Raw genomic sequence first — 17,962 nt, 5'->3', positions numbered from 1 at the left:
AGAAGGATAAAGCGGCTACAGATAATGAGATGAGAAGAATTCTTCAAGAAGCTACTTTTTTTGTTGTTCATGCATAAGTAATTAGGAATTACAGTGGATATAAAAAGTCTACACACCCCGTTATTTTCTGATGTAAAAAAATGAGACCACGATAAATAATTTCAAAACTTTTCCCACCTTTAATGTGACCTTTAACCTCATTCTCATCTCATCTCATTATCTGTAGCCGCTTTATCCTGTTCTACAGGGTCGCAGGCAAGCTGGAGCCTATCCCAGCTGACTACGGGTGAAAGGCGGGGTACACCCTGGACAAGTCGCCAGGTCATCCCAGGGCTGACACATAGACACAGACAACCATTCACACTCGCATTCACACCTACGGTCAATTTAGAGTCACCAGTTAACCTAACCTGCATGTCTTTGGACTGTGGGGGAAACCGGAGCACCCGGAGGAAACCCACGCGGACACGGGGAGAACATGCAAACTCCACACAGAAAGGCCCTCGCCGGCCGCGGGGCTCGAACCCGGACCTTCTTGCTGTGAGGCGACAGTGCTAACCACTACACCACCGTGCCGACCCACCTTTAACCTGTACAATTCAATTGAAAAACAAACAAATCTGTGAGGGGGAAAAACATAAAAAATAAAAAGCGTACAATAAGCTGGTTGCATAAGTGTGCACACGCTTAAACTAATACTTTGTTGAAGCACCTTTTGATTTAATTACAGCATTCAGTCTTTTTGGGTCGGAGTCTATCAGCCTGCCACATCTAGACTTGGCGATATTTGCCCACTCTTCCTTGCAAAAGCGCTGCAAGTCTGTCAGATTGCGAGGGCGTGTCTTGTGCACAGCCCTCTTCAGGTCACCCCACAGATTTACAATCAGGTTTAGGTCTGGGCTCTGGCTGGGCCGTTCCAAAACTTTTTTTTATTGTCACTGTCGTGCTGAAACATGAAATTCCTCTTCAGCTTTCTAGCAGACACCTGCAGGTTTTGGGCCAAAACTGACTGGTATTTAGAATTGTTCATAATTCCCTCCACTTTGACTAAAGCCCCTGTTCCAGCTGAAGAAAAACAAGCCCAAAACATAATGCTGCCACCACCATGCTTCACCGTGGCTATGGTGTTCTTTTGGTGATGCGCAGTGTTGTTTTTGTGCCAAACATACCTTTTTGGAATTGTGGCCAAAAAGTTCAACCTTGGTTTCATCAGACCAGAAGACATTTTCCCCACATGCTTTTGGGAGGTTTTTTTTTTTTTTTAAAAATTTAGCCGGGCCTGGATGTTTTTCTTTGACCCTACCTCATAGTCCAGACATATGGAGAATACAGGAGATTGTGGTCACATGTAGTACACAACCAGTACTTGCCAGAAATTGCTGCAGCTCCTTCAGTGTTGCTGTCGGCCTCTCGGCAGCCTCCCTGACCAGTTTTCGTCTCGTCTTTTCATCAATTTTGGAGGGACGTCCAGTTCTCGGGAACGTCACTGCTGTCCCATATTTTCTCCACTTCTTGATGACTGTCTTCACTGTGCTCCATGGTATATCTAATGCTGTGGAAATGTTTTTGTCCCCTTCTCCTGACTGATACCTTTCAACAATGAGATCCCTCTGATGCTTTGTAAGCTCTCTGTGAACCCTGGCTTTCGCTGGAGGATGTAACGGAGTAAATGTCTGAACTTTATTTGGGGTTAATCAGAGTCATTTTAATTGATTGCAAGCATAAACCCAAAAAGACTGAATGCTGTAATTGAATCAAAAGGTGCTTCAACAAAGTATTAGTTTAAGGGTGTGTACACTTACCCAACCAGCTTATTGTACGTTTTTTATTTTTTATGTTTTTCCCCCTAACAGATTTGTTTGTTTTTCAGTTGAATTGTACAGGTTATAGGTCACATTAAAGGTGGGAAAACTTTTGAAATTATTTATAGTGGTCTCATTTTTTTACATCAGAAAAACCGATCATTTTAACGGGGTGTACACTTTTTATATTCACTGTATTATATTATATTACTGTGATAACTGATGGACAAACTTCTTGATGCGTGTGTTTCAGTACCTTCGTTATGCCACAGTGTGGCAGAGTGTCGACACTGTACCTCGGCCTCGATGTTTTTCCCTGAACATAAGATTACAGTGGTGCGTGAAAGTTTTTGAACCCTTTAGAATTTTCTATATTTCTGCATAAATATGACCTAAAACATCATCAGATTTTCACACAAGTCCTAAAAGTAGATAAAGAGAACCCAGTTAAACAAATGAGACAAAAATATTATACTTGGTCATTTATTTATTGAGGAAAATGATCCAATATTACATATCTGTGAGTGGCAAAAGTATGTGAACCTCTAGGATTAGCAGTTAATTTGAAGGTGAAATTAGAGTCAGGTGTTTTCAATCAATGGGATGACAATCAGGTGTGAGTGGGCACCCTGTTTTATTTAAAGAACAGGGATCTATCAAAGTCTGATCTTCACAACACATGTTTGTGGAAGTGTATCATAGCACGAACAAAGGAGATTTCTGAGGACCTCAGAAAAAGCATTGTTGATGCTCATCAGGCTGGAAAAGGTTACAAAACCATCTCTAAAGAGTTTGGACTCCACGAATCCACAGTCAGACAGATTGTGTACAAATGGAGGAAATTCAAGACCATTGTTACCCTTCCCAGGAGTGGTCGACCAACAAAGATCACCCCAAGAGCAAGGCGTGTAATAGTCAGCGAGGTCACAAAGGACCCCAGGGTAACTTCTAAGCAACTGAAGGCCTCTCTCACATTGGCTAATGTTAATGTTCATGAGTCCACCATCAGGAGAACACTGAACAACAATGGTGTGCATGGCAGGGTTGCAAGGAGAAAGCCACTGCTCTCCAAAAAGAACATTGCTGCTCGTCTGCAGTTTGCTAAAGATCATGTGGACAAGCCAGAAGGCTATTGGAAAAATGTTTTGTGGACGGATGAGACCAAAATAGAACTTTTTGGTTTAAGTGAGAAGCGTTATGTTTGGAGAAAGGAAAGCACTGCATTCCAGCATAAGAACCTTATCCCATCTGTGAAACATGGTGGTGGTAGTATCATGGTTTGGGCCTGTTTTGCTGCATCTGGGCCAGGACGGCTTGCCATCATTGATGGAACAATGAATTCTGAATTATACCAGTGAATTCTAAAGGAAAATGTCAGGACATCTGTACATGAACTGAATCTCAAGAGAAGGTGGGTCATGCAGCAATACAACGACCCTAAGCACACAAGTCGTTCTACCAAAGAATGGTTAAAGAAGAATAAAGTTAATGTTTTGGAATGGCCAAGTCAAAGTCCTGACCTTAATCCAATGGAAATGTTGTGGAAGGACCTGAAGTGAGCAGTTCATGTGAGGAAACCCACCAGCATCCCAGAGTTGAAGCTGTTCTGTACGGAGGAATGGGCTAAAATTCCTCCAAGCTGGTGTGCAGGACTGATCAACAGTTACCGCAAACGTTTAGTTGCAGTTATTGCTGCACAAGGGGGTCACACCAGATACTGAAAGCAAAGGTTCACATACTTTTGCCACTCACAGATATGTAATATTGGATCATTTTCCTCAATAAATAAATGACCAAGTATAATATTTTTGTCTCATTTGTTTAACTGGGTTCTCTTTATCTACTTTTAGGACTTGTGTGAAAACCTGATGATGTTTTAGGTCATATTTATGCAGAAATATAGAACATTCTAAAGGGTTCACAAACTTTCAAGCACCACTGTATATTTGTCACTTATTTATGAAAAATGAGTCACCTGTTGAAGACATGACTGAACTCTCTAACCTCCACTTTGCAGTTCTCTCATGCATATTGTATAATGTTTATTTCTATACTCAAGTGAAGTTGGTAAGACGAGCCCTTGGAGTGTCGAGGGGAATTTGTGATCGGTACCTTCCTTTCTCAAAGCAGAAAACAACTGGCGAAGAAACTCTCTATATACTGTATTTTGTTAAAATGAAACAATAGTGTCCTCGTATTACTTTACTACTTTAACCCAAATTAAAATATCATTCAGTCATTTTAAGGCAAGCCTTTTTCTTTTCTTTTTTTTTTTCTGGCAGATGTTTAACTTTTATATTAACAAACCAGGTAATGAGCAGATCAATATGATTTTGTGCTTGGATTGAAAATAAACTTTAAATACACTTATGTATATGTACTATTACACTTTAAATGCACTGCAAAGAAATACAAGATGGTCGATAATCATATTAAGAGATGTCACTCGTCCTGCAGTGAAAGTCAAATAAACCACAATACATCAACATGACGGCAGCACGGTGGCGTAGTGGTTAGCGCTGTCGCCTCACAGCAAGAAGGTCCGGGTTCGAGCCCCGTGGCCGGCGAGGGCCTTTCTGTGCGGAGTTTGCATGTTCTCCCCGTGTCCGCGTGGGTTTCCTCCGGGTGCTCCGGTTTCCCCCACAGTCCAAAGACATGCAGGTTAGGTTAACTGGTGACTCTAAATTGACCGTAGGTGTGAATGTGAGTGTGAATGGTTGTCTGTGTCTATGTGTCAGCCCTGTGATGACCTGGTGACTTGTCCAGGGTGTACCCCGCCTTTCACCCATAGTCAGCTGGGATAGGCTCCAGCTTGCCTGCAACCCTGTAGAACAGGATAAAGCGGCTAGAGATAATGAGATGAGATGAGATGAGACATCAACATGAAATGGCCTTTATGATAACAAAACTTTAAAAAAAAAAGTCAGTCAGTCTTGCATTTACTTTTCTGGCTCGGCAGTCGCCAGTGTTTGACCTTGTGCAGTTACTATAGAACTGTGGCCCTGTCTCTGAAGGAGATCAGACTTCTTTTTGTTTATTTACTCATGTGTTTGTGTATGACACCATCTGTCATCTCTGTTCACAGGCTTTGAACTCCTATAAGTACGACTCAAGCATGAGGCGACTGCTCAAGCATCTGAACTTCTACGTCATGCCCGTCTTCAACGTGGATGGATATCACTACAGCTGGAAACGTGTACTCTCCTGGTTCATTTTCACAGTGTCGTTTTGATTAGGCAACTAGCGTAGTCTTGTTAATAAATTTGGAAAAAAAAATTAAATTCAGCTCAAAATGATTGGGTTCTGAAGACAGAATGTGCATTTTTAGTTGAAAATTTGGTTTTCTAGGAAAGTTGGCTTAACAGGAATGTAATGTTTGCATTGGTAGCGCATTATGATTTCAAGAATGTTTCACTAATAACCTATAATAATAATAATAATCACATCTCATTATCTCTAGCCGCTTTATCCTGTTCTACAGGGTCGCAGGCAAGCTGGAGCCTATCCCAGCTGACTACGGGCGAAAGGCGGGGTACACCCTGGACAAGTCGCCAGGTCATCACAGGGCTGACACATAGACACACACAACCATTCACACTCACATTCACACCTACGCTCAATTTAGAGTCACCAGTTAACCTAACCTGCATGTCTTTGGACTGTGGGGGAAACCGGAGCACCCGGAGGAAACCCATACAGACACAGGGAGAACATGCAAACTCCACACAGAAAGACCCCATTGGCCACAGGGCTCGAACCCAGAACCTTCTTGCTGTGAGGTGACAGTGCTCACCACTACACCGCCCCATAAAAATAATTTGAATAATTATGTTTATTAACAGAAAAAAAAAAAAATCACACATGCTGTAGCTTTAACAGTAGCCAAACCCATCAAAACACACCATAGCAATCAGAGGAATAAAACAATTTGGAAAAGTCTGAGGAAAATAATCAACTTCTGGGTTGTAACAGTTACTCTGTTTCACATCGGGATGCATCACACACCCCATAACCCCCCACAGCCCCCTGGTTCGTTCATCATTTTCCTAGAACAGCATGACCCCAGGTATTATTTTCCAAATTCTAGGTCTGTGAATGTCTCGTATTTCATCTCATCTCATTATCTGTAGCCGCTTTATCCTGTTCTACAGGGTCGCGGGCAAGCTGGAGCCTATCCCAGCTGACTACGGGCGAAAGGCGGGGTACACCCTGGACAAGTCGCCAGGTCATCACAGGGCTGACACATAGACACAGACAACCATTCACACTCACATTCACACCTACGGTCAATTTAGAGTCACCAGTTAACCTAACCTGCATGTCTTTGGACTGTGGGGGAAACCGGAGCACCCGGAGGAAACCCACGCGGACACGGGGAGAACATGCAAACTCCACACAGAAAGGCCCTCGCCGGCCCCGGGGCTCGAACCCAGGACCTTCTTGCTGTGAGGCGACAGCGCTAACCACTACACCACCGTGCCGCCTAATAATAGTAATAATAATGATAATAATAATTGTTATTATTATGAAGAATAATTAGCGGCTTTCTAAAAACCCAAGGTTTTTTTGAAATGATTAAATAATACAAATTTCTCAGGAGCATGTAATGGGATGGAAAACATTTCCCTAATTGTCCCGTAACCTTTAAAGGCAAAGCAAGGCAAGTTTATTTATATAGCACATTTCATACACAGTGGCAGTTCAATGTGCTTTACAGAGGTAAAAGCAAAACATTAAACAATAGAAAATAAAATTACATAAAATAAAGGGCGAAGAATAGAGAAAGTTCAGTAAAAACAGCAGAATAAAATGGAATAAAAGTTAAGTAAAGTTTAAGACATGCAAAGATTGTAAAAGTTAAGTAAAGTTTAAAACATGTAAAGTTGATGATATTTATCAGTTAGCAGAAAGCATCTGAAAACAGCTTGGTCTTTAGTCTCGATGTGAAGCTGCCAACAGCAGGAGCATTTTTAATGTCCTCTGGCAGTTGGTTCCATAGCTGCACTGCATAGTAGCTAAAAGCTGCTTCACCACACTTTGTTTTAACAACAGGTTTTACCAGTAAATGTTGCTGCTGCGATCTGGTAGATCTGATTGGGTTAGGCCGCTGCAACATATCAGAGAGGTAATCGGGCCCTGTACCATTTAGAGATTTGTACACCAGCAGCAATGCTTTAAAGTCAATTCTGTAGCTTACTGGAAGCCAGTGAAGGGACCTTAGAATTGGAGTAATGTGCTCTGTTCTTTTTGTTCGTGTGAGAACCCTCGCCGCTGCATTTTGAACCAGCTGAAGTCGTTTGATGGTCTTTTTTGGCAGGCCTGTGAAAAGGCCATTGCAGTAATCAACCCTACTAGAGATGAAGGCATGTATAAGTTTTTCCAGATCATTTTTTGACACAAGTCCTCTTAGTTTGGAAATGTTTTTAGGTGATAAAATGCCGTTTTAGTGATTGCTTTCATGTGACTGTCAAAGTTTAGCTCGCTGTCAATGAAAACACCAAGATTTTTAACCATATCTTTTGTTTTAATCCCCTTTGTGTCAAGAATAGTGGTAATCCTGAGTCTTTCATCTTTTTTCCCAAACAGAATTACTTCTGTTTTATCTGTATTCAGCTGGAGAAAATTGTGTGACATCCAGTTGTTGATTTGGTCGATACACTGGTAGACACATTCAAGGGGGGCATAATCATTAGGTGATAGAGCAAAATAAATTTGGGTGTCATCTGCATAGCAGTGATACAAAATTGAGTTGTTCTTGATAATTTGTCCAAGTGGGAGCATATAAAGGTTGAATAGTAATGGTCCAAGGATCGACCCCTGGGGGACACCACAGGTCAAGGACATTGATGTTGAGGTACAATTTCCCACGGTAACAAAGAAGCTTCTATCTTTTAAGTATGATTTTAACCAATTGATAACTTTACCAGTCAAAGGATTTGAACCCTCTGGGAGTACTCCTAGGAACCTGCTTGCACTAACTTGGTATGGTTCAGAGACTGTTCCCATGATGTTCCTGTAACTTTTACTCTCAGGAACCATATGGTAACTTGTGGTGATTTGGAGAACATTCCCCTAAAGTTCTGATTACCTTTTAAATTATCTGAACCTCTTGGGAACCTTCCCAATGGAATGCTCCCTTATAACATTTGCATAACTTGTAAATAATTCAAACCTCTAAGGAACCTTGTGGTAACCCATGGTGGTTTGGAGAATGCTGCTCTAACATTCTGGTAACCTATAAATGATTTGAACCTCAAATGTTCCACAAACAGTACCATAACCTTTTAAATCAGTCCTCTAACATTCAGGTAATCTTCCCAGAATGTTTTGAAAAAGCTGCAGATCAAAATAGAATCTACCCAGAACATACCGTGTTCTGAAATGGTTCCCAAAAACCTTAATCAAATCCTTATAAATACAGTTAGGCCCAAAAATATTTGGACAGTGACACAAGTTTTGTTATTTTAGCTGTTTACAAAAACATATTCAGGATACAATTATATAATCAATATGGGCTTAAAGTGCAGACTCTCAGCTGTAATTTGAGAGTATTCACATCCAATTTGGAGCAAGGGTTTAGGAATTACAGCTCTTTAATACGTAGCCGCCTCTTTTTCAAGGGACCAGAAGTAATTGGACAATTGACTCAGAAGGCTGCAAAAAAAAAAAACAACAAGGCTGCATGGGCTCTTCCCTCGTTAACCTGTCATCAATTAAGCAGTTAAAAGGTCTGGAGTTGAGTCCAGGTGTGGCGTTTGCATTTGAAAGCTGTTGTTGTGAACACACAACATGCTCTCAATGGAGGTGAAACAGACCATCCTGAGGCTGAAAAAAAAAGAAGAGAGATAGCAAAAATGTTAGGAGTGGCCAAATCAACAGTTTGGTACATTCTGAGAAAAAAAGAGTGCACTGGTGAGCTTGGGAACTCAAAAAGGCCTGGACGTCCACGGAAGACAGCAGTGGTGGATGATTGCAGAATCCTTTCCATGGTGAAGAAAAACCCCTTCACAACATCCACTCAAGTGAAGAACACTCTCCAGGAAGTAGGTGTATCAGTATCTAAGTCTACCATAAAGAAAAGACTTCATGAGAGTAAATACAAAGGATTCACCACAAGGTGCAAACCATTAATCAGCCTCAAAAAGAGAAAGGTCAGAATTGACTTTGCCAAAAAACACCTGAAGAAGCCAGCCCAGTTCTGGAACAGCATTCTTTGGACAGATGAGACTAAGATCAACCTGTACCAGAATGATGGGAAGAAGAAAGTTTGGAGAAGAATTGGAACAGCTCATGATCCAAAGCACACCACATCTTCTGTAAAACATGGTGGAGGCAGTGTGATGGCATGGGCATGCATGGCTTCCAATGGCACTGGGTCACTAGTGTTTATTGATGATGTGACAAAAGACAAGCAGCTGGATGAATTCTGAAGTGTATAGGGATATACTTTCTGCTCAGATTCAGCCAAATGCAGCAAAGTTGATTGGACGGCGCTTCACAGTACACATGGACAATGATCCAAAACATACTGCCAAAGCAACCCAGGAGTTTTTTAAAAGCAATGAAGTGGAATATTCTGCAATGGCCGAGTCACTCACCAGATCTTAACCCAATCGAGCATGCATTTCACTTGCTCAAGACAAAACTTAAGGCAGAAAGACCCACAAACAAGCAACAACTGAAGACCGCTGCAGTAAAGGCCTGGCAAAGCATCACAAAGGAGGAAACCCAGCGTTTGGTGATGTCCATGGGTTCCAGACTTCAGGGAGTCATTGCCTGCAAAGGATTCTCAACAAAATATTGAAAAGTAGTATTTTACTTAGGGTTATGTTTATTTGTCCAATTACTTTTGAGCGCCTGAAATGAGGAGCGTTTGTATAAAAATAGCTACAGTTCCTACATGTTTAATCATATATTTTTGTTCAACCCCTTGAATTAAACCTTAAAGTCTGCACTTCAATTCTGTTGTAGTTGTTTCATTTCAAATCCAATGTGGTGGCATGCAGAGCCCAAATCATGAAGATTGTGTCACTGTCCAAATATTTCTGGGCCTAACTGTATTACATGCTTTGAAATGTTTTTTTGTTTGTTTTTTTTCTCCAAAGGATCGTTTTTGGAGGAAAACACGATCCAAAAAAGCCAAGTACCACTGCCGTGGTGTCGATGCCAACCGCAACTTTAAAGTGAAGTGGTGCGGTAAGTTGACTGTGACATGTTCCTGACCTGAAAACTTGATAAATAAACATTATTTATTCATCACAGGATATAAAATGCCGCACATGAGTAGTCAGTGAAAGTCAAAGAATGCAAAATGTAACAATACAGTGACCTGTAGAGCAACTTTAGTCATTGGATTAAAGATCCACACATGAATCTGGTAGCATTGATTCACATAACATAGTGTCTTGCAAAAGTATTCATCCCCCTTGGTGTTTGTCCTGTTTTGTTGCACTACAAGCTGGAATTAAAATGGATTTTTGGGAGGTTAACACCATTTGATTTACACAACATGCCTACCACTTTAAAGGTGAAAATTTGTTGTTTTATTGTGACACAAACAATAAGATAAAAAAATAGAAATCTGGAGTGTGCATAGGTATTCATCCCCCCAAAGTCAATACTTTGTAGAGCCACCTTTTGCTGCAATTACAGCTGCAAGCTTCTTGGGGTATGTCTCTATTAGCTTAGCACATCTAGCCACTGGGATTTTTGCCCATTCCTCAAGGCAAAACTGCTCCAACTCCAAGTTAGATGGGTTGCATTGGTGCACAGCAATCTTCAAGTTATGCCACAGATTCTCAATTGGATTGAGGTCTGGGCTTTGATTAGGCCATTCCAAGACATTTAAATGTTTCCCTTTAAACCACTCCAGTGTAGCTTTAGCAGTATGTTTAGGGTTATTGTCCTGCTGGAACGTGAACCTTCGTCCCAGTCTCAAACCTCTGGCCGACTCAAACAGGTTTTCCTCCAGAATTGCCCTGTATTTAGTGCCATCCATCTTTCCTGACCAGCTTTCCTGCTGGAAAATATCCCCACAGCATGATGCTGCCACCACCATGCTTCACTGTAAGAATGGTGTTCTCAGGGTGTTTGGGTTTGTGCCACACATGGCATTTCCCATGATGGCCAAAAAGATCAATTTTAGTCTCATTTGACCAGAGAATCTTCTTCCATGTGTTTGGGGAGTCTGCCACATGCTGTTGGGCAAACTCCAAACGTGTTTTCTTAAGCAATGAACTTTTTTCTGGCCCCACTCTGTGGGGTGTATGGCTTAAAGTGGTCCTATGGACAGATCCTCCCATCTCCACTGTGGATCTTTGCAGCTCCTTCAGTGTTATCTTTGGTGTTTTTGTTGCATCTCTGATTAATGCCCTCCTTGCCCGGTCTGTGAGTTTTGGTGGGTGGCCTTCTCTTGTCAGGTTTGTAGTGGTGCCGTATTCTTTCCATTTTGCTATAATGGATTTAATGGAGCTCCCTGGGATATTTTCTATGACCCAACCCTGATCTATACTTCTCCACAACTTTTTGTCTCTGACCTGTTTGGAGGCTCCTTGGTTTTCATGTTGCTTGTTTAGTAGTGTTGCAGAGTCAGGGTCCTTCCAGAACAGGTTGATTTTATATAGACATCATGTGACAGATCATGTGACACTTTGATTGCACACAGAGGGAGCTTAATCAACTAATTATGTGACTTATGAAGTGAATTGGTTGGACCAGCTCTTATTTAGGGGTTTCATACGAAAGGGAGTGAATACTTATGTACACTCCAGATTTCTGTTTTTTCATCTTAATTATTGTTTGTCACAATAAATCAGCAATTTGCACCTTTAAAGTTGTAGGCATGTTGTGTAAATCAAATGGTGCTAACCCTTCAAAAATCCATTTTAATTCCAGCTTGTAATGTGACAAAACAGGACAAACACCAAGGGGGATGGATACTATTGCAAGACACTGTATGATTTCTGTGACAAATATGGCTGGATTTTGCCATATATACCTTGGTTATGGCTCAAATGCAGTCAACTATTACCCTGTCCACACTAGGGATTTTGTACCAATATGAAACTACTTTCGTACCGCAACACCTGTCCACACTAGCAACTATACCGGTACTGTAGTGGTATAACTGTATCGGTACGAAACCCACAAATGTATGGGTTTCGTACTGGTACAGTATCGGTACTGTAGCGCTTCGCTGTAGTGTGGACAGATGAAGCGGCTCTGTATCGATACAAATATCATGCGCAAAGTCACACACCTCAATCGATGTCTTCGCTGAATAAAATAGTGAAGAACGGAGATTCGTTTGTTTGTTTCTTTCTCAACTGCCTCGCGCGTTTTATACGATTCGACTGAATAAATGACCACCAGAAATACAGACTGTACATTGACAACAAAAAGCACACACACGTTGTTTCATCCGTACGGAAGCCGAGAGAGGCCCTTCATATAATCCCTTTTATTATTCACCTTGTTATCCCGAGATAACGACATAATTCAGGATCTCGAGAAAACAACACAACTAATTCGAAATCTCAAGAAAACAAAACCGTTATTTCGAGATCTCGAGAAAACAAAACAATTATTCCGTGATCTCGAGAAAACAAAACAATTATTCCGTGATCTCGAGAAAACAAAGCAATTATTTCATGATCTCGAGTAAACAGCTGAGAAATGGTTCATTCAGGTGCGCCAAGAGACTTGTGATATGCTGACTTTGGGGCTATTTCTCATTCTGTATAGACGCAACTTTGGTCATTAGAATGTCTGGAATAATCGATCACCTAATAAGGCAATATTTTGATCAGAGGTTGACACAGGGAGAGATTGCATTAAGTCTTTTAATAAGGGATAATTTCAAAAATAGTCCGCAGCACCTCCGCAGAAGACTGGCCCGGTTTCGTCTCTACCGACGGAGATACAGTGATCCAGCTGAGATCATGAAATAATTTTGTTTTCTCGAGATCACGGAATAATTGTTTTGTTTTCTCGAGATCTTGAAATAATGGATTCCATATATTCTCGGAAGGAAGTTACTCGGTAACCACGGAAACATTTCGCGCACGTGCATTTCAACTACCGTGAAAGAAAACCGCAAACATTTCTCGCTAGTGTGGACAGATGCACTAAACTGTACCGGTATACTTTGTATCGATACAGTTATACCACTATCGTACCGGTATAAGTGTGAACACAGCATATAATGCATGTGCAGCATTTATTTATTTATTTTGGCTGTACAAGTTGGGATGCAGTCTCATCAGGGTTGAACCTTGTTCTGACAAACAAATTCAGATGAGTTCATGAGTTCAAACTTTCCAAAAGAAGTATTATGAAATCACCATGAGCCACAGAACTTGTAAGAACGAAAACAAGAAAGTGCCTGATAAGGACAATTCAAAAATATTTTCAAGAGGAAAGCAGTATTTTAAAAGACAGAGTGACGACTGAACAAAATCATGGTGTGCAGATCACAGCCCATACAGTGGTGCTTGAAAGTTTGTGAACCCTTTAGAATTTTCTATATTTCTGCATAAATATGACCCAAAACAACATCAGGTTTTCACACAAGTCCTAAAAGTAGATAAAGAGAACCCAGTTAAACAAATGAGACAAAAATATTATACATGGTCATTTATTTATCCAGGAAAATGATCCAATATTACATATCTGTGAGTGGCAAAAGTATGTGAACCTTTGCTTTCAGTATCTGGTGTGACCCCCTTGTGCAGCAATAACTGCAGCTAAACGTTTGCGGTAACTGTTGATCAGTCCTGCACACCGGCTTGGAGGAATTTTAGCCCGTTCCTCCATACAGAACAGCTTCAACTCTGGGATGTTGGTGGGTTTCCTCACATGAACTGCTCGCTTCAGGTCCTTCCACAACATTTCCATTGGATTAAGGTCAGGACTTTAACTTGGTCATTCCAAAACATTAACTTTATTCTTCTTTAACCATTCTTTGGTAGAACGACTTGTGTGCTTAGGGTCGTTGTCTTGCTGCATGACCCACCTTCTCTTGAAATTCAGTTCATGGACAGATATCCTGACATTTTTCCTTTAGAATTTGCTGGTAAAATTCAGAATTCATTGTTCCATCAATGATGGCAAACCGTCCTGGCCCAGATGCAGCAAAACAGGCCCAAACCATGATACTACCACCACCATGTTTCACAAATGAGATAAGGTTCTTATGCTGGAATGCAGTGTTTTCCTTTCTCCAAACATAACGCTTCTCATTTAAACCAAAAAGTTCTATTTTGGTCTCGTCCATCCACAAAACATTTTTCCAACAGTCTTTCTGGCTTGTTGTGATCTTTAGCAAACTGCAGACGAGCAGCAATGTTCTTTTTGGAGAGCAGTGGCTTTCTCCTTGCAACCCTGCCACGCACACCATTGTTGTTCAGTGTTCTCCTGATGGTGGACTCATGAACATTAACATTAGCCAATGTGAGAGAGGCCTTCAGTTACTTAGAAGTTACCCTGGGGTCCTTTGTGACCTCGCTGACTATGACACGCCTTGCTCTTGGAGTGATCTTTGTTGGTCGACCACTCCTGGGGAGGGTAACAATGGTCTTGAATTTCCTCCATTTGTACACAATCTGTCTGACTGTGGATTGGTGGAGTCCAAACTCTTTAGAGATGGTTTTGTAACCTTTTCCAGCCTGATGAGCATCAACAATGCTTTTTCTGAGGTCCTCAGAAATCTCCTTTGTTCGTGCCATGATACACTTCCACAAACATGTGTTGTGAAGATCAGACTTTGATAGATCCCTGTTCTTTAAATAAAACAGGGTGCCCACTCACACCTGATTGTCGTCCCATTGATTGAAAACACCTGACTCTAATTTCACCTTCAAATTAACTGCTAATCCTCGATGTTCACATACTTTTGCCACTCACAGATATGTAATATTGGATCATTTTCCTCAATAAATAAATGACCAAGTATAATATTTTTCTCTCATTTGTTTAACTGGGTTCTCTTTATCTACTTTTAGGACTTGTGTGAAAATCTGATGATGTTTTTGGTCATATTTATGCAGAAATATAGAAAATTCTAAAGGGTTCACAAACTTTCAAGCACCACTGTATATAATGTGTCCGACTTCATATGGAAATCTGGAATTTAGAGTGGGAATAAAAGGAAATATGGACATATTTGATTAGCAAGTCTTTGCCTGACTTCAAGAAGGTCATTGGCTTTTGTACGTGTCTGTATTTGTATAGATTTCTGTTAGCCAGCTAGTAAACATGGGCTAACCTGAATGTCTCAGAGGATTTTAAGTCATAATCATAGATGCTAGTGCGTTCCTTTACACCATAATCGTGATGCTAGCCCTACGGCTAACATAAACTAACTTGACAGGATTTCCAAAAAGGTATTTTAATTCATAATCAGCCATGCTAGTTCTTTTTAAAGTCGTAATTACAATCCTAGTTTTATGGCTAACATACAGTGGTGCTTGAAAGTTTGTGAACCCTTTACAATTTTCTATATTTCTGCATTGAGAAGATTTTAATGTCGAGTCATCATTATTAAAAATGTACACTGATTAGTACTATCTCTGGGGCTAATGTTTAAGCTAACCTGACGAGATTTCTGTACATTCATAAATCTTTACTGTGCTTAATAGCTATCCATCTCATTATCTCTAGCCGCTTTATCCTGTTCTACAGGGTCGCAGGCGAGCTGGAGCCTATCCCAGCTGACTACGGGCTAAAGGCGGGGTACACCCTGGACAAGTCGCCAGGTCATCACAGGGCTGACACATAGACACAGACAACCATTCACACTCACGGTCAATTTAGAGTCACCAGTTAACCTAACCTGCATGTCTTTGGACTGTGGGGGAAACCGGAGCACCCGGAGGAAACCCACGCGGACACGGGGAGAACATGCAAACTCCGCACAGAAAGGCCCTCGCCGGCCCCGGGGCTCAAACCCGGACCTTCTTGCTGTGAGGCGACAGCACTAACCACTACACCACCGTGCCGCCCTGCTTACTAGCTAATATAAGCTAATATCAAGATGCTGTAAGTTAGTATCACAATGTCTTGATTGTTCCATCTTAATATACGAAAAAAAGTTTCTCATTGTTATTTCTACCTAGCTGGATAAAAATAAGATAACCTGACAGGAATTTTGTGAAAAACATTCAAATGGAAGTGTAAAGCTACTTTTAAAAGCCAGTGTGTACCTAGAAATGTGCAAAGGTAGTGGTGGTTTTTTTTTTTATGTACATACAGTACTGTGCAAAAGTCTTAGGCACATGTAAAGAAATGTTGTAGCCCAAAAATAACTTACAACATGTTTCGACATTATTTTAAAAAATTATAAACAGCATTGAGCCATAATAAATAAAACAAAATCAATATTTGGTGTGAGACGACCCTTTGCTTTAAAAAAAAAATAGTAGTCTGAGGTCCAGTGAGTGCAGTTTTATGCGGAAATGAGCTGTAGGTTTTACTGAGTGTCTTACAGAACCAGCCCCAGTTCTTCTGGACACTTCGACTGTCACACTCGCTTCTTCATTTTGCACCAAAACCCAGCAGCCTTCATTATGTTTTCTTTTTTCATCTGAAAAGTGCTCTCTTATGGAATATGCTGCTCAGATACAAACTTTTTTTTTTTTTCCTGTAACATTTAATTTTTGTTGGAAAACGAACATTTGGACTCTAAAATGTTTTTGTACCGACTCGATAATGTAAAAGTCATAAAATAGAAATCTATAACAAAGCTTGTATGGAAAAAAATAGGGGGCCTAAAACTTTTGCACAGCACTGTAATAGCAAAGATACATACAACTGTCCTGCTCCAAAGACTTCCATGTTGGCAGACAAACCCTCAAGTGCTTTCCTGTTTTTTTTTACTTTGAGACAGGAAGTGTGTGTGTGTGTGTGTGTGTGTCCTCTCCTTGCTGCCTGGAGATGAGTCTCCCAGCTCTACATGCTACATGTTTGTGATGAGGGTCACTATTTTAATATGGTTAAAAACCAGGCAGAAATTTCCCCGGCCTTTTATAGGAACTGTCCAAATATTGACAATATTTATATTTATCAATATTTTGTCAATTCTAAGATTAGTAAGATGATACTTGATATTTTCCTTGGCTTTAGATCTGCTCTATGAGACTCCTAGGAAACACACTGCAAAAGAAAGAAAAGGCCTTGCTTTATAAAGCATGTTAATTACTGGTTGAACACTCATTATGAGCTCTGCCTACGTTGGCTGATGATACAGGCTACATGATTCAGACCCGCACTATATTTACCCACTGAGGCCAGGACTTTGATGGAAATTACTCTGTGAGGGAATTAATTATCCAGTGGAGCGGACACAGATTGTTTGTAGTTTTATCCTCAGGTGTTCATCCTGAAGCACTAACAACACTTGCAGTTTGAATGCACATAATGACAGGCTATGTAGTACAGGGGGCTGCAAAAGTAGGTATACGGTGATGAAAAACAAAACGTTTGCACAAAACGTTAGTATTAAATGAAACCTAGTACCACTATTATAATACTGGTAATACTGGAATAATCCTTACTGTATACCTACTTTTGCAGCCTCCTGTATATATTTGCTGCTTGATGGTACTTGGAATGCCATTCAGATACCTTAAAATGGTCTATATAGAATAAATGTTTCCAACTCCCAAGAAACTATATCATCTTTACTTTATTATTATTATTATTATTATTATTATTCTCATACAAAATTTCTCTGAAGCGGCATGGTGGTGTAGTGGTTAGCGCTGTCGCCTCACAGCAAGAAGGTCCGGGTTCGAGCCCCGTGGCCGGCGAGGGCCTTTCTGTGCGGAGTTTGCATGTTCTCCCCGTGTCCGTGTGGGTTTCCTCCGGGTGCTCCGGTTTCCCCCACAGTCCAAAGACATGCAGGTTAGGTTAACTGGTGACTCTAAATTGAGCGTAGGTGTGAATGTGAGTGTGAATGGTTGTCTGTGTCTATGTGTCAGCCCTGTGATGACCTGGCGACTTGTCCAGGGTGTACCCCGCCTTTCGCCCGTAGTCAGCTGGGATAGGCTCCAGCTTGCCTGCGACCCTGTAGAACAGGATAAAGCGGCTAGAGATAATGAGATGTTTTCCAACTTTGCCAAATAATTAGCTAGCTGCTTCAAAAATAGCTTGGATTTGTCACA

The 17,962-nt window shown here is 40.9% G+C and overlaps 1 protein-coding gene across 1 annotated transcript in view; it reads left to right on the top strand.

Moving 5' to 3' along the window:
- Positions 1–17,962, top strand: part of cpa6 (carboxypeptidase A6) — a 99,773-nt gene that overhangs the window by 74,712 nt on the left and 7,099 nt on the right. Inside the window, exons 7-8 of the mRNA XM_060899861.1 lie at positions 4,888–4,998; positions 9,908–9,998. Of these exons, the coding sequence (XP_060755844.1) occupies positions 4,888–4,998; positions 9,908–9,998 (202 nt within the window). The remainder of the gene's footprint in view (positions 1–4,887; positions 4,999–9,907; positions 9,999–17,962) is intronic.

This window comes from Neoarius graeffei, chromosome 19 (genome assembly GCF_027579695.1).
Source record: "Neoarius graeffei isolate fNeoGra1 chromosome 19, fNeoGra1.pri, whole genome shotgun sequence".
NCBI classification, from domain to species: Eukaryota; Metazoa; Chordata; class Actinopteri; order Siluriformes; family Ariidae; genus Neoarius; species Neoarius graeffei.
This window is presented reverse-complemented; position numbering and strand designations above follow the sequence as displayed.